At 43.1% G+C, this 24,203-nt stretch overlaps 2 protein-coding genes across 6 annotated transcripts in view; one reads left to right on the plus strand and one right to left on the minus strand.

Moving 5' to 3' along the window:
- Nucleotides 1-19,629, plus strand: part of LOC311305950 (shisa family member 6) — an 86,574-nt gene extending 66,945 nt beyond the window's left edge. For 2 of the 5 annotated variants that reach the window (XM_084434003.1, XM_084434005.1), the window contains 4 exons: nt 11,398-11,460; nt 13,665-13,685; nt 14,182-14,334; nt 17,996-19,629. In XM_084434003.1, coding sequence (XP_084290129.1) covers nt 11,398-11,460; nt 13,665-13,685; nt 14,182-14,334; nt 17,996-18,744 — 986 coding nt within the window. In that variant the 3' untranslated portion in view covers nt 18,745-19,629. The remainder of the gene's footprint in view (nt 1-11,397; nt 11,461-13,664; nt 13,686-14,181; nt 14,335-17,995) is intronic. The other 3 variants (XM_084434004.1, XM_084434006.1, XM_084434007.1) reach the window with 2 other exon arrangements.
- A 4,149-nt stretch (nt 19,630-23,778) lies between these two features.
- dnah9 (dynein, axonemal, heavy chain 9) overlaps nt 23,779-24,203 on the minus strand; it is a 117,545-nt gene continuing 117,120 nt past the window's right edge. Inside the window, exon 69 of the mRNA XM_084433490.1 lies at nt 23,779-24,157. Coding sequence (XP_084289616.1) covers nt 23,930-24,157 — 228 coding nt within the window. The 3' untranslated portion in view covers nt 23,779-23,929. The remainder of the gene's footprint in view (nt 24,158-24,203) is intronic.

Raw genomic sequence — 24,203 nt, forward strand, 5'->3', positions numbered from 1 at the left:
ACACATGCTAGCGCAGGGATAAAGACAGTTTTGAATGATGTTACTTCTTATTAATTAAAGAAGACATCAGAAAAATCTGTGCTTATCTCTGCGGGCGACGTGATGATGCTCCTCGCAAAAGAAGATCTTCTGCCGGCATCCCCGAACCCGGTATGTGCGAGCCAACACGGGTGTTTTTCTGTCTTTGTACATGTTTTCTTTGTGTTGTTTTTCTTGTGAGGTACATTTATGAGAAGAAAAACCTAATAAAACACATTTGAAATGCTCCAGGTCTCTAGCATGCTGTTTAGTATGGAGCGAACGTGTCTGGGTCAGTGTCCATGAAATTACTGGAGTGTCTGTGATATTGCTAAATGATCCAGTGCTTTTCCATCTTATCCTCAGAGAGAAGTTGTATAGTCTCTCTATCAGTGTGTGTTTGTCAGTGCGTGCACGGCTCTTTAAAAGCAAATACGCAACGTTTATTTATTTCTGCATGGAGAGCCGAAGGTTACCGTGCCTCGAAATCCTCAAGTTAAAGATAGAGAGCTCTGCTGAAGCTGACACACACTGCATTACACGCTCATCTCCACGACAGCTCTAACCCTGGGCCGCGGTGGGGAACTGCATTCTCATACATGTAGAACTACTGTGACATTTCACAATTAAATGTTAACCGTTTTTGTCAGTGTTTAAATGCCAGACCCCAGTGGATTTCCGGCTCTGCCTTTGTCAAAAACAGGAGAAGGGCAAGCCATTGGACTCGAACCCTCAGCGAGGTCCATCAAGTCAAGTCATCTTCATTTATATAGCGCTTTTAACAATGTAGATTGTTTCAAAGCAGTTTTACAGAGATAAACGTATAATTTAAGGTAACAGAGATTGTTTTGGCTTTATAGCGGTTCTTTAATAAAGTTATTTTCCAGCTAAAGTTAGTTTTGATTGATTCGCTTCCGTCGCAATGATCATTTGTTATTAAATTAGGGGCCGCTAAGACGACACCATTCCCTCTACACAGACTTTAAACGCGAACCTGTGAGAAACGCTGATGGCGTTCACATGCGCATTAAGAACGGGTTCTATAGTTATGTGCGTTAGAATATATGTGCGCAGGTTTGTAATTCCCTACAAACCAAGCCTAAACAAAGGTGTTTCCTTATAATTTTGATACAGAATTTTATTTTATTTTGTCACTTCGGGGTAGATACGCAAATTGAGTTTTCCCGACGACGCTTTATCTGTAGAGTGGGAAAGGGATCCTCCATAGGGAGAGACTAGTTGGCACTTCAGCAGTGCGTTGTCATCGGTCCAGGCGACGGTCCTTCATCAGATCTGGATACGGCCTGGATCCGGCAGGCTGCAGGAAAACCTCGGGATAAACACAGACACTAAAATTTGCGTAGATGCCATTCTTCTCATGATGTAACGAGTACATCAGGTTTATGGGAAGTGTTCCCGGTTCCAGCTGACCTAATCTATGCAGCCTAATATTGAATTATAGAAGTCTATAATGTGTTATGTGAATGCTAGGTCAAAGAGATGTGTCTTTAGTCTAGCTTTGACCTGACAGAGTGTGTCTGCTTCCCTATTCAAAATCTAGACCAGGCGTTTTCAGTTAAAGTTACAAGGTCTCTATATCTCCTTCCCAGCTTTTGGAACAGTTATACGCAGACGTTTTACTTTGTAAAAGAAAGAAAAACCCCTAAACAATCAAAATAGTCATCAAAGATGAGAATCTTGGGCCCAGAGAGCCAAAACACTGAAGAGTTTCTGCCAAACAATTACCTAAAAAAGGAAATATTTCTCCCAACTGGATATGAATATAAAAAGGTTAGATCAGATGTTTTAACAGGCTATTTTTTATTTTACATTTAGACATCTTTGTGTATGGCCTTATGACTGAGAACCACTCAGGTTTACCTGCACCATTTTTATATTTTGCTCAAAGTAATAAACTACTACTAACAACTAACAACTCTCATCATGAGGACAAAACGAAGTTAACTAGAAATTTAAAAGTTTTTTGTTAGAAACAATGTTAGAATTTGGAAAATTATTTAGAGATGGCAAGGGAAGACCCTCTCTAAATTATTTTCCAAATTCTAACATTGTTTATTATGAAATGCTCTTCATATGCTGATTAATAATGCTAAATGTATGAAAAAAAACATCTAAAGATGCCAAACATTACCTTGTCACAAACCTGGTTGAGTTAAACGGTCAGAATCATCTATATGACGGATCAGAATAACCGTATTAGCTATTTTGCTGCTCACGTGTTTCTGCTAATGTTGTTAAAATAACCGCGTCGTCTGCAGCTCTTAATGCGGCGCTTCACGAGAGAGAGAGAGAAGCAACACACACGGGCATGAAGGAAGCACTTTTAGCTCTAGATGTAAAATATTATAGATGTAGCTCTGAAAGATCATTATCATAAACAGCCCTGAGTGCTCGTGATGTAAACCGCTCCGCTGTTCTGACGCGCTGCTCACTGTAATCTGTAGGAACGGTAAAATGGCGTAATTATGTCCCGCCGTTTGAATAACACTGATCTAGACTACATCATTAGTGGCCCGTTTGCTGAAGCAGTGTCCTCCTCAACTCCATCCCTTCGGCCCTTCATTAGTCCGAGCATCTTCTCCAGACTGAGCTTCATCAGGGACGGTCATGTGAAGCCAGATATTTTAACAAAGGAACTCAAGCAAGCAGATGTATTTGTCTTCGCTTGCTGACCTGAGGTTTGTCGGGATGTGTTGATGGAGGAGCGGGAAGCGTGTTGTTGATTCCCGACAGCGCTGGACGAGGCGCGAGGGAACACTAGCGGCCACACAGCTGCTCACGCACATGTTCTCGCATCTCCTTCTTTACTCGCTTTTTGCAATACATTTTTTTGCTTTGATGATGTCCACGATTAGAGGACATGTTAACAAATTAACTTTTTATTCCAGGATAATTTAATATCACATCTCATGAGACGCATTATATTACTGCTTCTTTTATCGACAGATGTATTACGCTGCTTTTGCTCTAATCCTGGAGTCTGGAGATGAGATGTGCCCACTGAGTTCTGGTGTGAATGCGATGACAACAGATGAGGTGGATATATTTCATTCTCTGGAGGAAATGGAAGAGAAATGTCAAACTACTGAATCATTGCTTGGCCATCTGGACATTACTATGCAGACTGGGATGAGTGTTGTTATATTAGATGTGTGCATCACAGGAGTGTGTGCAAAGTGAAGATTCATCAGCTGTAGGCACTGGCGTCGGTTTGCTGGTTCGCTTTCAAAAGGCCAAATCAACAACATTTGTGGTGTCTGATTCATACAAAGTAAATTTCATCACCAAGCAGGGAGGATATTAAAAATGATGCACAGCTTATGACTACTGAAAGCGACCGCACTGCTGTTAATGTCACCGAGTCGCTCCGAACAGCTCAAGATAACAATAATTCTCTGAAATCATCAGCTTTTAAGCTAAGGTATCATGGGTTATTTTATATTCTCGTAAACCAGACAAAGCAATCTGCCGTCTGGTTCAGAAACAGGAAACTCAAAGACACAATTTCACCTAACTGAGTTTGATGTCAATGAAGACCTCAGAGCTTTTGAGTTTCTTCATTAGCCTCGTCTTGTTAACTAACTGACCTGAGACTGGGCCCGAACGAGGCCGGATCGGCCCGCACGGCTCGAGAGCGACGGGACGCTGGAGTGTGACCGGCTCAGACCTCCAGACTTCAACTAAACGCCTTCTCAAAAGAAACTAATTGGTCCCCAGATTAAAGCAGGATCATTGAACTGGACGAGCTTCTTATTAATTAGGACTCAGGACTCTGGCTCTTATCAGCGCCGCTGTGAATGTTCTGGACCCGAGACGTTACCGGACACGTCGGCCTCCTAAGCGGTCCTTAACTTTTACTTTGTCAGTTTTAATTTAATTAGTCAGTTTTAGTAGTTGTAGAGAGTGCAGAGTTCATCATCTCAGGATCCTGCTGCTTTTAATCTCGCGTGTTTCTGCTGGAAATAAAAAGGAGCATGTACAGTATATTACAGCATTCCCCTTTTCCAGATGCAGGATTTTCAGCCGGTGTCCGTAAAACTCCTGCAGGAGCTCAAAGAACAAATTATGTTCTACATTTGTTTTACATTCTAATAATATTTCGGTGTTTTTACTGTATTTTTGGTGAGCAGAATAGACTGTTTAAAAACATTAACAAATCTCGGTAACACTTTAAAATACGGATCCTTCGTTAATGAATAACTACACAGGAACAAATGAGTAACACAATATTAACAATCTAGTAACTACAATTAACTAACAAGTAACTCTGATTAACGAATTAGTAAGTAATAGCACACAGATTTAAGTGGTAGTTCACTATTAACTAATCAATAACTACTATTTTTTAATACTTCACAGAGAACTACTGAATTTTTTTACAGATTTAAGTGGTAGTTCACTAATAACTAATCAATAACTACTATTTTTCAATACTTCCCAGAGAAATAATGAAAAAAATTCACAATTCATGCAAAACTAATTAATAACTAATGCAGGACAAATTACTAGCACTAGATTAACATTACTGCTAGATACTGTACACTAATTATAAATATGTAATAGCGTAGCAGACTTATGATTTGGGAAAGCTGTCAATAATTAGCCTATGCACTGCTGTCTTTTAGAGAACTATTCATAAACTAAATAATTTTTAAGAATTGTTTTTATAAATGCACTTGTCTGGAACACTTACCCTGTGGCCGATTTTCCGGCATTCCTCTGGACTGGCTTTGAATAACTTGACTCATCATGGTGAGTACTGGAACATACTGAGTCATCAGCCATCCAAATATTAAAGCCATCCGTATTTTAAAGTGTTACCCAAATCTCACCTTCCCCAAACTTTTTAACTGTAGTGTATAAGAAACGTATATCATTTTCTTTGAAATTATTACATATTTTCTACAAACATATCTAAATCTGGTACTTTAATGATGTTTTATGTTACTGAACACTATTGTAAAGAGTTCTTACTGTAGTTTAACTGTAAAGGTTGAAAAGCCCTGTTGCAGACAGAAACGGTTCCTCCATCAGGACTGTGTATACAGGTACAGTAACAGGGAGACGTAGTTTTTGGGTCTCAGCAGCGATTGACTCCATTCTTTCGAAACAGGGGTCTTCACTCATCTGAGCTCCATGACAAATGTAAATCGATGTTAAACTAGTCACTCTAATGCATTTTTAAACAGGCACAACAGCAGATATCCAGATGAGCTCGACGCTTCGCTCCCTCTAGTTTTCATCTATTTATCAGGCCGCTTCACGAGCCCATCTCTACCAGCTCAGGTCTGCGGTGGACCATCTCACACACACACACACACACACACACACACACACACACACACACACACACACACACACACACACACACACACACACTCTCACAGACACACACACACACACACACACACACACACACACACACACACACACACACACACACTCTCTCACAGACACACACACACACACACACACACACACTCTCTCTCACAGACACACACACACACACACACACACACACACTCTCTCTCACAGACACACACACACACACACACACTCTCTCTCACAGACACACACACACACACACACACACACTCTCTCACAGACACACACACACACACACACACACACACACACACACACACACACACACACACTCTCACAGACACACACACACACACACACCCTCTCTCTCACAGACACACACACACACACACACACTCTCTCACAGACACAGACACAGACACACACACACACACACACACACACAATGTCATCTGGTGAAGCAGCTTCAACACTTTTCGTGGCCCATGACGATGATGATGATGATGGTGATGAAGATGATGATGATGAACTCGGTGACCGTGTGAACTGAAGCTCATCGTCACATGCAGCACATCCATCACTTCAGTAAACGACACGTTCCCTTTCAGTCAATCACGTTCTACGTTACGTCAGAATGACTGACAAATGGGGTCTCGCCCGAGAGCCCAATCACCTTCGAGTGGTACAAAACGAGCCAATGGTACGCAAAGTACCATGGTCTGCGAGCCTGGCTAGAGCTTCCCAGCCCGTCCCGCTGGCTCAACCGAACGATCAGGCTCGGCTATGCGATTCAATTTCGCCTGGCATCCCTCCCGAGTTTTGGGGAGTTTGCTTCACGATGGTGGGCAAGGACGCCCCCGTCATGCGAACAGAGGTCGCAACCCTACTGGCGAAGGGTGCGATCGAGCCGGTCCCTCCAGCCAACATAAAGTATGGGTTTTACAGCCCTTACTTTATTGTACCCAAGAAAAGCGGTGGGTTACGACCAATCCTGGACCTGCGTTCCTTGAACCAACCCTTACACAGGCTTCCGTTCAAGATGTTAATGCCTATGCTTTGCTTTCGAGTTGCAGGCATATCAGTACATGGTTCTCCCATTCGGGCTGTCCCTGTCTCCCCGCGTCTTCACGAAGGTCGCGGAGGCGGCTCTTGCTCCTCTCAGGGAGCAGGGTGTTCGTATTCTCAACTACCTCGACGACTGGCTGATTCTAGCTCACTCTCGGGAACAGTTGTGCGAACACAGGGGCCTTGTGCTTAGGCACCTCTCCCGACTGGGCCTTCGGGTCAACTGGGAAAAGAGCAAACTCTCCCCCGTGCAGAGAATCTCTTTTCTCGGTATGGAGATAGACTCGGTCGCCAGTCAATTTGCGGGGAAGATGGCGGTTCCACTAAAACTTTTACAGAGGCTCCTGGGGCATATGGCATCCTCGGCAGCAGTCACGCCGCTCAGCTTGCTTCATATGAGACCGCTTCAGCACTGGCTTCAAGACCGAGTCCCGAGATGGGCATGGCAACAGGGCACAAATAGTGTCAGTCAGAATGACAGAATGTTCCCCTAGAATGAGTTTCCAGGCATGTTGTTGTCTCAACAGATGCCCCTGCCACGGGCTGTCCAGTGGACATGCTGGGTCGGGCTCCTGGACAGAACCCCAACTTCAGTGGCATGTCAATTGCCTCGAGTTGCTAGCAGTGCGTCTTGCTCTGCACCGCTTCAGGGCCCTGCTCAGGGGCAAGCACGCACTTGTCCGGATGGACAACACTGCGACCGTAAGGTACATCAACCGCCAAGGTGGTCTACTCTCCCGCCACGTCGCATATGAGGTCGTTTCTTGCCATTCACATCCCGGGCAAGCTAAATCGTGCATCCGTCGAGCTCTCATGACAGTGCTCTTGCCCCGGGGAATGGAGACTCCATCTCCAGATGGTTCAGCTGACTTGGGAACGCTTCGGAGACGTACAGGTAGATCTTTTCGCCTCTCCAGACACTTCCCACTGCCAGTGGTTTTATTCCTTGACTGAGGGGACCCTCGACACGGATGCTGTGGCGCACAGCTGGCCGCGGGGCATTCGCAAGTATGTGTTTCCCCCAGTGATCCTTCTCGCACAGACGTTGTGCAAGATCAGGGAGGACAAGGAGCAGGTCCTCATGGTTGCGTCCTACTGGCCCAGCCGGACCTGGTTCCCCGAACTTGTATTCCTTGCGAAAGCCCCTCCCTGGCCAATTCCTCTGAGGAAGGACCTCCTTTCTCAGAGAAACTCTGGCACCCGCGTCCCAATCTCTGGAACCTACACGTGTGGGTCCTGGACGGGATGCGGAAAGTTTAAGTACTTTGCCACCTCAGGTGGTAACTACTATCACTTCAGTTAGGGCCCTGTCCACCGGACACGCCTATGCTCTGAGGTGGAAACTCTTTGTCACTTGGTGTTCTTCTCGTCAAGAAGACCCCTGGAAATGTCTGATCGGGTCGATGCTCTCCTTCCTTCAGCAAGGATTAGAATGAAGGCTGTCTCCCTCCACCCTCAAAGGTTTATGTGGCTGCCACTTCAGCTCACCATGATTTGGTTGACTCTAAGCCAGTAGGGAAGCACGACCTGGTCATCAGGTTCCTGCGAGGAGCTAGGAGGCTTAATCTGCCCCGGCCTCAGCAGAGACCCTCTTGGGATGTCTCAGTGATTCTATCTGCGCTGCAGAGAACACCCTTTGAGCCATTGCACTCAGTGGAGCTTAAGTTCCTCTTGTTGAAGACGGCGCTCCTGACGGCTTTGGCCTCAGTTAACCCTCTGGGGACCAAGCTGTTTTTGGGGTCCTTGAGATGTTCTGACATGCTCTGACATTTGTGCTTTTTTCAGTTATTTATAAACATGTTAATGGCAAAGGTGTAAATTCACTCTATATAGCACAAACAGGGCTACCATAATATGTGAGCAACGTGTATGTAGATGTTTGTATTTTTAAGAGAATAATGTTTATGCGTGGTTATTGGACAAAATTTAAATGAAAGTTGCTGAATTAAGACCACAAAACACATATTAAATATGTGTCCACAAGACTTTTGACTAATGGATGTTGTCCCTTTGAGTTCTAGCTTCAAAATTATGTGAAAATAGTCTTGCTTTATCGTTCACAAAAAAAAAATACATTGATTTAAATGGTGTAAAACAGGTTTTGCTTGGAAAGCCAATATGCGAGGGGGAGGAGTAGTTTACACCTTAGATTACAATGTCCCACCCACTCTGCATAATGACTCTGCATAATTAGCCATTCATTCAGGTGTGACACTGACTGAGCCACAATGCAAGGACAAAAGATGTATTTAGAAGAAGACTTATATTGACCATTTAAGATTTCGCTTACATCTATCTTGTAAATATGTTTTGCTATTTTATTAAAAATGTTACAATTACAACAATAATTACAATTTCAACAATATTTCAAGTGTACTCTTTCTTTGTAAAAAAGAAAAAGAAAAAAGATTATAGGCCTACATTTTATCATATGTATTCATTAGTTTGAATATAGCAAATATATTATAAATAATATAGTTATATATATATAGTTATATATATATATAACGTTAGATATGAGCAGAAATTGCTAAACAAAAGCTTATTTGATGTGGCAGTATATTCTACAGTAGCCTAAAAACTGTACCCAAATCTAGTCAACAAGTGACTGACTGTAATGTTGTTTTTATGAAATATTAGGGCATATAAATGCTAATTTGCAGTTTAATACGTTGCTTATACAAATACATTTTATTTCAACATATTCCAGTCGATTTTTACTCATCTCAGTAGGCTATAGCAAAGCAGTTTATTCTTTCACACACAGACGCGCGATTCATATTTAGGCTAAACAGTCTTTACAAATATGTACCCTTCATTCATCTCACAGAAAGGCGAGTCATATTATAGAAATGCGATTCATCTTTTTGCGGTTTGCATAGGCCTACACTAACGTTATTCCACATCAACACTTGAGAAAAGAAAACAGCCTACCTCACTCCTCAGCGGGATCTGCTCCTCATATCAGGAGATATTGCTCCTCATATCAGCACTGTTCTGAGGAAACTTTTCTCCATAAGGTAGGCTATATTATGCCTCACTCGATTGCGACGCGCTTTGTTTACAGCTGATGTGGGGCCGTTTCACAGACTGAAATGGTTCTCAGAATTTGCATTTGAATAGCACGCGCTCTCCGGGGAGTGGTCAAATTACTTTTGAATGGCTCGTAATGAGCTTGACTGGAGTCGCTCTCTTTTTATACAGATTACAGAAGCTGAGAATATTTGTTTTTTATATAAATTACTTCATTTAAAAGATGCGATCTCAAGCTTTATGCCCGTGGGTCTGTTTGCCTGTTTGACTGAATTTTCGCGGAGTTATAGATCATTTTCGAACGCGTTTCAAATGGGAGTTTACTGACAGAGAGAAGGCAGAAATCGCATCATGTTCATTTTTCTTTATTTGTCAAAAAGCAAAACACTTTATTTTTATTGTGAGTATACAGAAAAAAAATAGAAACTGAACAGGATCGATTGATGTATTACACGAAAATGAAAGATCAAAATTAACAGAGCATTAAGTGTTTATTTTCAGTGCTAAAAAAAAAAAACGAGCAAAACGCGCGGGCGCGTTTTTGGTCCCCAGAGGGTTAAGAGGGAAGGGGACCTGCAGGCATTTTCAGTTGACGAAGCGTGCCTGGTCTTCCGGCCGGCTAACTCCCACGTGATCCTGAGACCGGGATATGTGCCCAAAGTTCCCACAACTCCGACAATCAGGTCGTGAACTTGCAAGCGCTGCCTCTGGAGGAGGCAGACCCAGCCCTAGCACTGCTCTGTCCAGTACACGCCTTCCGCGCTTACGTAGATAGACCTCAGTGCTTTAGGACCTCAGACCAGCTCTTTGTCTGTTACGGAGGCCAGCAGAAGGGAAAGGCTGTCTCCAAGCAGAGGTTGTCCCACTGGATAGTAGATGCTATTACCTCGGCATACCAAACTTAAGGCCTGCCTTACACCTCCTCGCTAACAGACATTAGTAGAGCTGTGGCTGGGCGACAACTAACACATTTGCGAGATTCTACAATCTCAGTGTAGAGCCCGTATCCTCTCGTATACTCGCTCCAAGTAGCCAGTAAGGAGGACCTGCTCAGTGTCAATTCGCTTGCTGCTCCATTCCACTCCACGGACTGGATGCGTGCGCTAATTTCCTTAGGTGAGTGAACACACCTCTCGGCTCCTCAGTGAAGAACTTGAATGCGAGAATTCACACGCTGCTCCTTATATACACACATAGCGGGCGGAGCTCGTGACACTAATTCCGCAGACCAAGGTACTTTGTGTACGATTGGCTCATTTTGTACCACACAAAGGAGATTGGGCTCTCGGACGAGATCCCATTCGTCAGTCGTTCTGACGTAACGTCTCTGTTCCCTTCTTCAGGGAACGAGGGTTACATACATAACCGAGATGTTCTGCTTCTCTACAGCTGTGGATGAGCGATAGAGCAATGCATCCGACAACATTTTGAGCAAATATTGTGTAAATGAGTTTTAAATAACAATAAGCATTTTTACTTTTTCATTAACTTAAATGATAAATATTGGTCGACCACTAAAGTTGATTGTACCTGCATTGTTTGTTGCTGATGCTTCTTTTGTCATTTGCTTTATGTTCATTACATGACCAAACGCATGCGGACCGTGATGAACACACACACACACACACACATTACTTACAGCTGCATGAACTCAAACATGCTTCTGTATTTCAACATGACCTGAACTTGACTGAAAAGTGCAGAAGTGCTCATAGCAGCCAATGAGGATCTGCTCCCTATTTAATGTTGTAATGAAATATAAGAATCAAGCACATATTGGAGGTCTGCATACTCTCGGCCATGTAGTGTGTGTTGCTTATTAATGTGCTTCCCTTTTTTTGCTAAAGGCCATTTTCCCCACACGCTCTGGATTATAGTCGATCTTGTTGCCTTTATTTTGCAACCAAATCAGACTTGTCATTGCTTTTTCTGCAGGAGTCCATCAACATAATTACAATCATCTCGGTCTCAGTAGCCCAACGCGAACACCTAAAAATGGTAAGGAACCATCTCAAAGAATAATCTTGTTGTCGAGTGCTTGTGTTTGCATGCCTACAAGATCAACTGGTTCTATGACCAGCTCAATGGCATTGGCCATCTTCATCATCATCACCATCACCACCTTTAAGAAAACAACTCGGAGAACCTCGAGTTAATGTTGTCAATGAGGGCGGCGCTCAGGCCAGTGGTTAAATCTCCCAGCTGTAACGAAAGCTTCTGACTGGCGAGCAGAAACGGCTCGTTAGCACTGATTAAATCACTGCCGTTGGTGAAGCACTCGAGTCGGACTGGGGTCGGTGGAGGATGGGAGTCACTTTCCCACCCAACAAGCTTAAAAGGCTCCCAGTGGATCTGTGCTTATATGACAAAGCCTGTTATTGCCTTCACACAGAGCAGCTGATTCACTGCATGAAGATCCTGTTCTGCTGTGGATTATTATGACTTGTGTTGCATGGCGGGTCGTCTCGGCCTGCAGTCCAGATCTTTAACAGCTTGTATACTATTTGCATTTTGTCTTGTAACATATACAAATTTTTTTTTTTATAAAATAACACACACACACACATTATATAGTATCACTACATTTAGTTTACACACTGCCGTTCAAAAGTCTTCTTTTTTTTTAATAAATCAATACTTTTATTCATTCAGGATGCATTAAGTTGACAGTAAAGACACTTATAATGTCACAAATTATTCTGTTTCAAATAAGTGCTGTTCTTCTTCATCAAAGAATCTTGAAAAACAAAAAGTATGACGGTTTCCACAAAAATATGAAGCAGCAACATTAATAATAATGAGAAATGTTCCTTGAGCATCAAATCATATTACAGTGATTTGTGAAGGATCATGTGACACTGAAGACTGGAGTAATGATGCTGAACATTCAGCTTTGATCACAGGAATAAATTACACTTTACTGTATATTCACATAGAGAACAGCAGATTTACACTGGAATAATATTTCACTGTTTTTACAGTACAGTTTTTATCAAATAAATGCAGCCTTGGTGAGCAGAAGAGACTTTAACATTAAAAAATCTCTTGAACGGTAGTGCGTATATGGTATAATAAATATTCTTCCTGAATATACAGTGGCATGTCCTAATTTTGCAGAGTTAGACGCGTTTCTGGGTTAAACATATTTTATTAATCCTGGAACAACATTCCTGTCTGAAAACATAACTTCCATAAAATAGAGGGAAATGATGTGTGAATAACACTGATTGTGAGACTAAACTTACATAAACTGTAAACTTGGCCCTCAAATCGTACAAAAATGTAAGGGGGTGTTGTGGCGCAATGGATAAGACACATGCCTTTGGTGTGAGAGACCCGGGTTCGAATCCACTGTGAGACACCAATGTGTCCCTGAGCAAGACACTTAACCCCTAGTTGCTCCAGAGGTGTGCGACCTCTGACATATATATAGCAATTGTAAGTCGCTTTGGATAAAAGCGTCAGCTAAATGAATAAATGTAAATGTAAATGTAAATCTGATTGGTTGATTGGAATGTTGATCCAGGAACATGTTGCACTTGGTGAATATGCTATACAGTGTCCTCCAGAAGACTGGACACGCAGGGTGGGATTTGGGACAAAAATGAATCCTTATCATTTTGTGATAACTTTGCATTGCTAAAGGACAACCTGAATTATGACAATATATTTTGTAAAACAAGGAATTCATAACACAGAAAACCCTGCTGACAATCAATCAATCAATCAAATGGAAGATTAAATGAGCCTAAGATGGTTTCCTGGTCTAAACCAGCTGAACATCACGGCCACTGTTACTTCCATTACTATATAATCGAAAAGAAAATCATAATTGTTGGTCTTCATTGATAATTTCCACTAGAATGCATTTACATTAGAAAATGAATGATTTGGTTTATGCTGATATAGTCCAAAAGCGCACGTTGAACGCTAGGGCGTTTGGTGGACAGAGTGTTGTATGTATGCCGTGAATGAAGGCGTATTGAGGCGGTCAAACACACTCTTCAGTCTCTAACATCACATCAGTCCTCTCGCTGTCTGGACGGCGTTCTCTACAGCTGCTGCTAATACTCACTCCCACAACAAGCCAAAATGCCATTTCACGATGCTTCATCATTACACGAGCGCCAAAAAACAAAGCATCCCGACTCTATTTCATTTGCTCTTATTGAACTGCGTTCTTTTTCCCTTGAATTGACCAGCTCACAGATCTCTGAGGCACGGTAAGTTATCTTCGCAACATCCTTGATTCTCTATCTTTCCTTCTCCTCCTCCTCCTCCCTCCAATGAAGATGAATGTTTTCCACTTCACACACACCACCAACCGCTGAACCCCAATGCATGAACTGAGCAAGTGTAAATGCAGTTGTGTAAGCGTTGCTCGTCCTCCGTCCGTCTGTGAAGTGTTGTTGCGTCTCATTCTGCTGCGCTGGTCGCGACTCTATTTATAAACCTCGACCTGAGACTCGGACTGGCGTGACGGGCACGAGGAGCCACACACACATCACATCGATCACACCGCATCACATCAGTCACCGCACCCGATTGGCCCGCGACGCCGCGACTCTTATAGCCACTAAATCCCAGTCCAGAAGTCCCCATCCTCCCTCCACACAGTAATGTGTTCGACATGTCGAGTGTGTGCTGAGACGTTTATGAATGTGTGATTTTGACTGTTCCCAGTTAAAGATGCGATGGTGTGTTTTGTCTTGCCCGCAGAAAGCACCCGGATGAACAATATCCTCACCTCACAGACCGAGCCCTACGATCTGTCCTTCTCTCGCTCCTTCCAGAGTCTCTCTCATCTCCCCCCTTCATACGAGTCTGCCGTGAAAGCTGACCTCAACAAATACTCCTCGCTCAAGAAACTAAGTATGTGCCAGTCTAATGTCCTCAGCTCTGATAATGATCTTTCTCTAGGGGTCTAAAACCTCGAGGCCTCTCAAATACTGCTGTGTTTATTTCATTACATCTTCAGTCAAGGTTCAGTTTGTTAGCATCAGTTACATATAGAAATAAAGTCGCAATTGTGAGAAACGAAGTCAAAATTGTTACAATTTACTATTCACAATGTCATTTATTTTCTCTGTTTTGTTATTACTTTACAATAAGTTTCCATTTTTATGGATATTATGAATTACAGGTTATGAGAAAATAGTCTCAAATGTGAGATATAGAGTTCAATTGAATTATAATTATATTTGTTGTACTGTAGTTACGTTCAGTTTGTTGACGTTCGTTAATGCAACAACGAACAGCACTTTTACAGCATTCATCCATTTAGGTCAATGTTAATTAACAGTGATAAAAGTAGATTTATTTATCATTAACCTAGATCGAAAATTCCTGAAAACATGGTTCATTCAGGGTCTGTATTTCAGTGGATTTTTCACATTCAGAAAGTGTAAATCTGGAGAGCTAATGATAGTCTGTTCGTATGGGAGATTGACAGTGGCTTGATTCGAGAACGAGGCTCCTTCAGATCCCAGAAAGCAGTCGGACTGAGTCTTTTCCACTCCATCATGTCAATCAGCGCTGCGCGAGATCATCAGTAATCAACATTCGAGCACGATTCATTGTTGATTCCTGTGTAAATGCATTTATGCGTCTTTGTAAACACACTGTGTATGCGCTGCGGCTTCTGTGAGCCGAGTAAAATCCCTATAGGCAAACGTAACCGTAATGCAACGCAGGGAGTCACGGCTCGCCGTGGAGATCAGAGCCTTCGTTTCATCCCGTCAGGATCTTCCTCAACAGGCGGCCATTATCCGCTCGCACGGGTTCGATCTGAACCTGATATCTCTGAGTAAAGCTTTCTCGTGGCCTCGGCCCCATGGTATTGATTCAGCTAGTGGCAGGTTCTTTTGCTGTGTAATAAGGTCTCAGCTCATTATATTCCCTAAGTGAAGAGTAAATTCCCCTGAGGCTTGTGTAATTGCATAAAGAACGCTCCAGATCTCTCCCGGCCCTGAACCCTGGGAAACTGACAGGCCTCCTCATCTGCAGTTCTTCCGCGTCCACCGAGCTTCTACCAGCGAAAACATGCAATCGTTCACTAAACCATTCATGGCAGCAGACCCTCCTTCTCCGTCGAGTCTCGATAAGCCTCTGAAGCAGGTTATTTCGTGTAGGCTGGAGCCGAAAGGCTTAGCTGTTTCTTTTGGAGCTTCGGTGGAGTTTTGCTCTGACAGATCATGTTGGATATAGCGTTTCTGTTAATAACATCCCGAGTCTCTTCTTCCTCCTCCTCCTCTTCAGATGTTTGTTTTGCTAATATCCACAAACCTTCAAAAGGAGACTCCTTTATGAAGAAAGATTAATTGAATCTGTAATCAGCATAAACCGATTATGTGCCATTAATTCCCCTCAATAACACAGTGTTGGTCCTTTCGGCGAGTGTGAGATAAATGCTGCTATTGAGCTCTTTTATCTCCTAACAAACTCAATCTCGTCCCCTCAAGAGATGCTGTTTCGAATGTCCCACAAATATGTCTGCCACTTCCTCGGGCGGTGAATTATTGTACACTTTTTTATTTTTCACAAACCTCTCATCACAGTTATTCGATTAATTCTCACTTAAAGGAAGATTTGTGGCTGTAATTTTGTTTGATACACTCCTTTATTGCATTCACTGCGATATGACTGGGCTCTAAATGTGTGGAGAAATCTATCAAGTGTAACTGATATCTCAAGGACATCAGCCTCCCCAGATTGTATTCATTACACCTCGAGCAGAGGATAATTTCATTATTTCCAGTTCCAACCATTACAGTAGAGTGTCCTGAATCTCTCCAGCTGTGATGCACCATCAGTCCGTTTGACAAAAGAAAGTCTCTGCTTTAAAGTCTTATTGACTATTAACCCATTCGAGTTGGTCAATCGCCGTGCGCTGTAGTATTTCGAAAGTTTTAGTCGATTTCACACATATTAGGTTGGCAATAGTTCAACAAGTAAAATGTGTAGGCCTACGAGTTTATTTAACAATAACACATTAATTAATGCAAGTAAGAATAAATGACTTGAAATGATATCAATCACATTCTTCTTCTTCTTCTTCTGTAAATTCAAGGCTTCTTCCAAACTCGATAAAAAGCAGATGAATCTGAAGTTGGACGTGTTGTTTATCGAGGGGACGGAGGCGTTTACAGGTTTACGTGCCTCGAGGACGAATACCGTATGAATATCTAAAAATAATGAGCTCAGAAGGGAAAGATTGTCTTGTTGGTTCATACAGATTACATAAAAAGAGAATATTTGTTTTCGATATGACTTACATCATTTAAAGGTAGACGCTTCACTCTTTCTAAAGATATATCTCTCATGTCTGTGTGGCAAGTATTCGCTGAGTTTCGGTTCATTTTTGTGACGCGTTTCAGAAAGAAGTTCACAGAGACCGAGACGGCAGAAAGCGCGCCCTGTTCGTTTTCTTCATTTTACAAAGATTGTGTATATACAAAAAAAGAGAGAATACAAAAATAAAAGTAGATCCTTTAAGGCCGATTCACACCGCGCAGACAAACGCCAACAAACAAGTCTGTCGGAGTTTGTGTTACCCCTCTCTGCGTCTGTTGGCGTTGGTCGGAGTTTGTTTTCACCCGACTGAACACGTTCACTCGGCGTTTGTTGGGTCGTGGAATGTCTGAGCAGTGTGGTATGAGTTTCCAACAAACGACAACAAACTCTGACGTAATCTGACCTGGCCACGAACCGGGTTCACGAATGACGATGAGGCAAGTCCTTGCAAAGGAGCGTGCTGAGCGTGCTTAGTAAATTATCCTTGTAGTGAAAATGGCAGAACAAATCAGAAGACAATTCTAGAGAAAGAGCAAGGAGATTTTTGCGAGAGCACACTGGACAAAGTTTGAGCACGCGCACGCGTACAGTCTGAGCGAGAGCAGAGCCATATTTGAAAGCGCACGTCCAGTAAGTTTTGTGCTAGAGTGAAAGAGATCCGCTTGCGAGCTGAGAGAGTCGTTACATGGATGCGCTCTCAGCTTACAATAGTGCGCTCTCGTCATTTAACACCATAGAAACCGCCTCAAAGGAAATATAAAGGGTAGAACTGTTTTGTCTTTACAGTTGTCATAAAGAGACGAGAAGAAAGTCGTGTCTGAAAGCTGCAGTCTTTTATTTTTGTTTGTTAAAATGAATGGAAAATATCTCATATTTTTCCGTGGGTGCTTGACCATTTCCGTGGGTGCTGGAGTTTGTCGGTGTCTGTCGGGGCAGTGTGAACATGACACTGCTTCATGATTCATGTTTATACAATTCTAAATCCAACGGCCAACTTGTTTGTTGGCGTTTGTCTGTGGGGTGGGAATAGGCCTTTACAGTTTCAAATGATGTATTACTCATTACTGTATGACAAAATTTAGTATTTTAAGTTTTTTCACTGTTTTCAGGAAAAAATGCAAGTGATTAAAATCCAGTCGTTATTACGTTTTATAAACTAGGCCTCAGGAACCTGCTCTGGCAAATTACCTTGTTTTCAGGTTGACTTGAACACTCTGACACTGCTTGTGCTTCCCCACAGCGGATAAGGACGTTGACGACTACTACACCAGGAAGAGGAACCTTCCAGACCTGGCGGCCCGAGGAACTCTTCCTCTGCACATGATGAAGATGAACCAGGATCCCCCGAGCAGCCAGCAGCCCCAGCCGGCGCCCCGCCAGCGCCCCCGCCGGGTCCAGAGGGCCATGTCCCAGGACCGTGTGCTGTCCCCCGAACGCAGCCAGGAGCTCGACTACCCCACGTCCCCCTACGCCATCTCCCCGTACGGCGGGCGGATCCTCTCCGACGAGCAGCTCCTGTCGGCCGAACGTCTGCGCTCCCACGAGCGGCTCATCTCGCAGGAACGCCACTACTCGCAGGAGCGCATCCACGCGCAGGACCGGCTCCACTCTCAGGAGCGCCTGCATTCCCAGGACCGCCTCTATTCCCAGGACCGCCTCTACTCGCAGGATCCACTCATCTCTCCCGACAAGATGATGTCCATCAAGCGCTCCGGCTTCCACAGCGACAAGTCCATGTCCAGAGCCATATCGCACACGGACGTGTTCATGCCCACCACGCCCCTCCTGGACCGATACAAGATGACCAAAATGCACTCCCATCCCAGTGCCTCGAACAACACGCCACAGAACACTTCCACCATGAACCAGACGGCCTCCAAGAGACAGGCCTTCGCCTCGCGCCGCACGCAGACGATGGAGCAGCTCCACTACGTCCCGCAGCACCACCAACACTACCGCACCGGGAGCAAGACCGAGGTGACTGTTTAACCGCTCACGGGCCGACAGAAGCATACACTCGTCTCAGATCCGGTTCTGCAGGAACTGACCCAGCACCAGCTACTCTAGAGTCCATACCCAGACCCTTCTGTGTGCATTACCATTCAGTTAAATGTGTTTGTTTATCACTAACGAGAAGGACTTCTGCATTCGTAAGGGCTTTGCATGGGGATTCGCAGACTGCGTCAGAAGAAAGAACATATGATGAAAGGTATGGACATGGAACAGAAGTGTATAAATTTATATATAAATACACACTATATATATATATATATATATATATATATATATACATATATATATATACATACAAATACTGTTTGTACTTCCGGTCCTAGTCAATAGCTTTAGAAGTTCTTATGATGTACGCGCACTTCTTTTGGTGCCTCTACGAAAACGTCCCATTTCAACAACGAAGTGGTTTTGTGGGATAAAAAGCACAATCAAGTAAAAGTTGAGTTTGGTTTTGTTCATTCGCTCTGTGGGTGATGGCTAGCATATATCAGTTTGTTCTTCAATTAATGGCCACTCATTATTTTGCGAAGATGATTGTAAATAAGCTCTTTTAGCACCACTAAATGGACGAGTCTGTTCTGGTTGGCATTTGTATTATTGTAGTTTGATTTTTAGAGATTCAAGACTTCTTCAGAACTATAGAGAACCCACTAACCCAGTGTTGGACCATTTAAAGTTATATATGATACTGTATGTGTGTCCGTTCAAATGTGTTTGTAGAATGAGAATCGGGCGAATGTTGCTGAACAATATGTTGATTTCTGGCTGTAGACTGTGTTGCAGTGACTCACAAGACAAATGAGTATATTATGCTTGTTGTAGTAGCTTCAAATAAACCGTCCTTATTTTTCTAAACATTAACATGTGAAAAAGGTTCATGTGCCTCAACAAACACTGAAATATTAAAGAGCTCCAATCTAATAGTCCATGAAGTCTGGGTGGCTAAATTCAGATGAACTGAGAAAAACACGAAGGCCCTTTGGAACAGCTGTGCCTTTTAGAGAACAACGATCCACTTAAAGTCTCTCACTGGAACACAAGAGGAGGATCTCTGACACGTTTAACTCTTTCCCCGCCAGTGTTCTCCATCATTTTCACTCCCCAGAATATTTTGTTGTATGAATATGTCAGAAGAAAGAACAGAGTCTCTGCTTTTAAACAAAAATATTGATGCATTCTTTTTTTTTTTTATGTGGGTAAGTTTCATAAAAAAAGCAACATTTTGAACAAAAATCATGTTTTTATCAGAGACTTTGTCCAGATGAGGTTCAGAATGATGATCATAAACACAGATGGAGTAGATCGAGTCCAATGCTTCTATCACTTGTTTCTGTTTGTTCGTCAGCTGTGTTTTGATCCCGAGATTCTGTGCTCTTTCAGAAGATTAACAGTGAAAACATGGATTGCCGTCAATGGCGGGGAAAGACTTCATGAAAGAGGAAAAAATAACAAACACGCACCATAACCCTCTCATCAAAGCCGATGTGACTCAAACTGATGCTTCGTATGATAGCTTTGTTGAAGAACAAACTCATTTGAGATCATGAGAGAAGGAACAACGTCTGGTTTGTGAACAAAATGTTATTTTGAATAATTTTCCCCTCAAAGAATGAATCAAACTAGTTAAAAAAAAAAAAACTGTGCTGAATGATTCATAGTGTCCATAAGTCATATAGAGATGATGCTGGAATACTTCAGAACCGGTTCATTGCTGTTGTCTGGAAAAGAGCGGCCAGCGCATTATTCAGAATTCCTCCGTTTGTGTTGAAGGAGTAAATAAAGTCACAGGTTAGGACAAACTCTCCTTCTCAGGTCAACTTCTCTATTTCACCAGCTTTTCTTCAGGCCATTGCTACATGACAACCTTGCTTCATGGTTTCTGGTGTGTTATGTTACAGTTTAACTTCGGAAACACTTGTGTAAAATAGTCTGAGAGGAAAAGAAAAGCAATTACTCACACCTAGAAATCGTCCCGTCTTCCAGCAGAGACAGAGAAAGCCAATGTATCTGAAAACTAACCAACCAAATCTGCTTCAGCGACTGGGTGATATATTGGGTTATTTTGTCAGTTTTTGGACATGTGAATGAATCCCCGCTGCTTGCGTCCCAGCCGGAGCGCAGAAACCTCCTTTAAATTCATTGAACTTCAGGAGGGGAAATGCAATTCTCACACACAAACAAAGCCTTTTGCATTTGCATTTCTTTATTTGCAAAAGCTTTATGGGTGAGACGGACTGGCATCTGCGATCCTCGTACCTCTCTTCTTCCCGATCAGCATTTAGATGAGAATATGACACTTAAATGGAGTGTGTGCTGCAGATCGGCAGTGAAACAGACGCTGGCTTCCTCTGTGTGCAAATGGCCGTCGACTAAAACATCGCTCACATATGAAGTAATGAAAAGCCCTGCAGGTCCTGCTTCTGAGAGTCTTGTTCAGTCCAAACGCAATGTTTCCTGCTAAAATGTTAATCCCGGTAATGTTGAGGCATGAGGCAGGCTGTGTGTGAATCTGCAGCATTATTCCTCAATTATTCAGCATCTGTCAGTCAGAACGCGAGTGCAGGAACAAGAGATGCTTCTGAGAAACTGCAGTTTGGGCTTGAGATGTGCTGCACAATACACCGGCGTTCCATCATTCTCTTAAGGACTCTCACAAGGCTTGAATACACCACATAAATCTTCATATTCCACACGGCACTTGTGAATAATATAGGCAATGGTGCATTTCTAAAGCTTTTAGAGAAAAAGAAGCGGCTCCAAGCGCTTCCATTAAGTTTACAGTTTGCTCTTGTCTCAAATTAGCATATTTCAGAAAGCCAAAGTGAAGAAACGCCACGATCCTCTGGAAATTAGCATACAGCCTGCTTTAATATTACATATACTGCGCCATCGCAGGCTCTGGTGTAAGTCATTCCTCGAGACTGACCTGTAGCCTAGCAACCAGCTTTCCCATGGAAAACCATTACAGCTCCTTCTTTAGATTCTGAGCAGGAATTGAGAGGTTTGTGCTTCACCATCGGCTCAAACGTGTGTGTGTGTGTGTGGATGCTTTACTGAAGATCTTCTCACTGTACTTCTTACCACCGCAACTTCCTTCGTATTTGAAAAGAAATACTCATTACTTACTACTATCAACACAACATTACATTTTTAAAGGTGTAGCTCAACCACAAATTACATCATGTCATGTGATTGTCTTTCAGAACACAAAAGATGTGATAAAGGGACATTAAAGTGGTTCATCTGCAGTGTTTTCCACTGAACGTCCTGCTTGTGCATGTTCTACACACAGTGTGTCACTAAATGTCTTCATCTTCGACACACAAGCTCTAATACACAAAGCAATGGCTTGTTGAGGACATTTAATATTCAACAATATTACTGACAGCATTATATGAGAACTGAGCTGAGCTGGACGATGACATCACGGGTTCTCCAGAGCGGATATATATATATAAATGAACTAAATTAATAACTTTTTTACGACAGAACTGAACCATCACTGAACTGCTGTTCTCTTCTAGACACAATCTTTGTTGCATTATTCTCCTGTTATCTCTGTAAAGCTGCTCTGAAACACTGTGTTGTTAAAAGCGCTGTATAAATAAAGCTGACGACCTAATATGACTTAAAATATAGTGCAAACGTTTTGTGATACTAGTGTGGGGTTTAGTAAGAGATGTGCATGAGATCAGACTTTAGCACTGATCTGACAGCAGTCCTGACACCGTATAACGAGCCGTACTGTGACCAGCCTGATTAATTGCTTTCACTAATTTACCGTTCGTTTAATCATGGACGGCTGCCAACAAAACTCTGACACTCTTATCTCCTCCTCTGATATCCACAATCAATACTAAAGCAATCTGAGTACAAAACCTCATTTTCTTCCGTAATGCTTTGGAAACGCAGCAGATTCCAGTGCGATCGCATCTTCAGCTCAGACTCAACCAGGAACACAGTCTGAGGCTTAAAGAACGAGGGAAGCTGTGTTGAACACACCGTGTAAACGCTCTCAGCTCAGGCTGGGAAAGTATGTGAACCTTTAATAGCTTCTTCAATAGCAGAATGATCCTGCAGATCTCGGTTAGCTGAGGCCGTTCCTCCGTTCCTCGGTACAAACGCTGAGGGAGTCGCAGTTAGGGGTCAGGACTGACGGACTCTGACCTCACGAGCCTGAGGAGGACGCGAGCTTCATCTGTGACCCTCACCAGCTTTATGAACATTTTTAACCCCACGCGATCTTCAGTTTTGAGATCACAAAAAAACTATTATAATCTTCAAAATGGCCGCCTGTAAATGTCCTTAATTTGAGGAAAGTCTGCTTTCGAATGGCAGATGCTTTGATTGGACTGAAGTGCTGAACGATGGGAATGTGTTACTGTTGTTTCAGCAGCTTCTGTTCTGTTGTGCTTTAGCTGGAGATCACCTCAAAGTTAATGACCAGTTTGATTAGAAATCCAGGTAAATCCAAAGATTCACACTCTTATTTTCTGCAAATGTAGAAGAAAACTCTTCATGAAAGCGTCTCTGATGCAGCGTTTCTCTGACGCCTGAAACCTTAAACCTCACGCTTTTCTTTGATGCCTTACAAGAAATGCAAATCTAGTTCAATGTGTAATTGCGAGAACAAAGTGCCTCTCGACCGCTTGAGTAAACCAGCAGCACATTAATCATCTTTAGCTGATGTTCCCCTCACATTTTGTGTCTGTTTGTACACGTGGTTCATATTTATTTCTCTATCGTATGTGTCTGATATCCCTTACACTGGAGCACGAGTGAGGAAGAGGCTGAGTAACTGGATTCTGGGGTCGATGTATTGCACATCTTCAGTTTCCCCGTGGCCTGTTTCACAGACTCTTCAATAACAGATCTCAGTGACCCTGGAGGCTGGGCTTCACCGCCTCACACCTCGCTGTCTCCGGCCGAGAGCTTTCAGTGTGTCAGAGCTAACACAGATCTGCAGAACACAAGTCAAGCACATCTAGGAAAGGAAAACTCAGAGGAGCTCATGTGAAACAGGAGAAAGTGCTTTTAATATGACTTCTAAAACATCGCACTGGATTGTCACAACAAATGATGAACAAACTATTAAATACTACTATTATAAAAACTCATATGTCATATAAATAATGAATGCCTGTAAAGCCCCTGGTCCGGCTCAGATCTGCAGCAGCAGCGCGACTCCAGCGAGGGTCCACTTAGACGGGCTGTCTCGGGTCTTCAGGCTGAAGGTCCACACGTATGTGGGTCCGCGCTGGCGGGTCTTGTAGACGGGACACTGGTACTGGCCGCGCTGGTCCTGCTTGTCCACCGGGACGGCTTTGATGAACATCACCGGCATCGCAGGCGTGAGCTCCTTCAGCCGGGCGTCCACCATGATCCCAGCCTGCAGGACACACACACACACACACACACACACACACAGACACACG

The sequence above is a fragment of the Rutilus rutilus genome (assembly GCF_951802725.1).
Source record: "Rutilus rutilus genome assembly, chromosome: 16".
Taxonomy (NCBI): Eukaryota; Metazoa; Chordata; class Actinopteri; order Cypriniformes; family Leuciscidae; genus Rutilus; species Rutilus rutilus.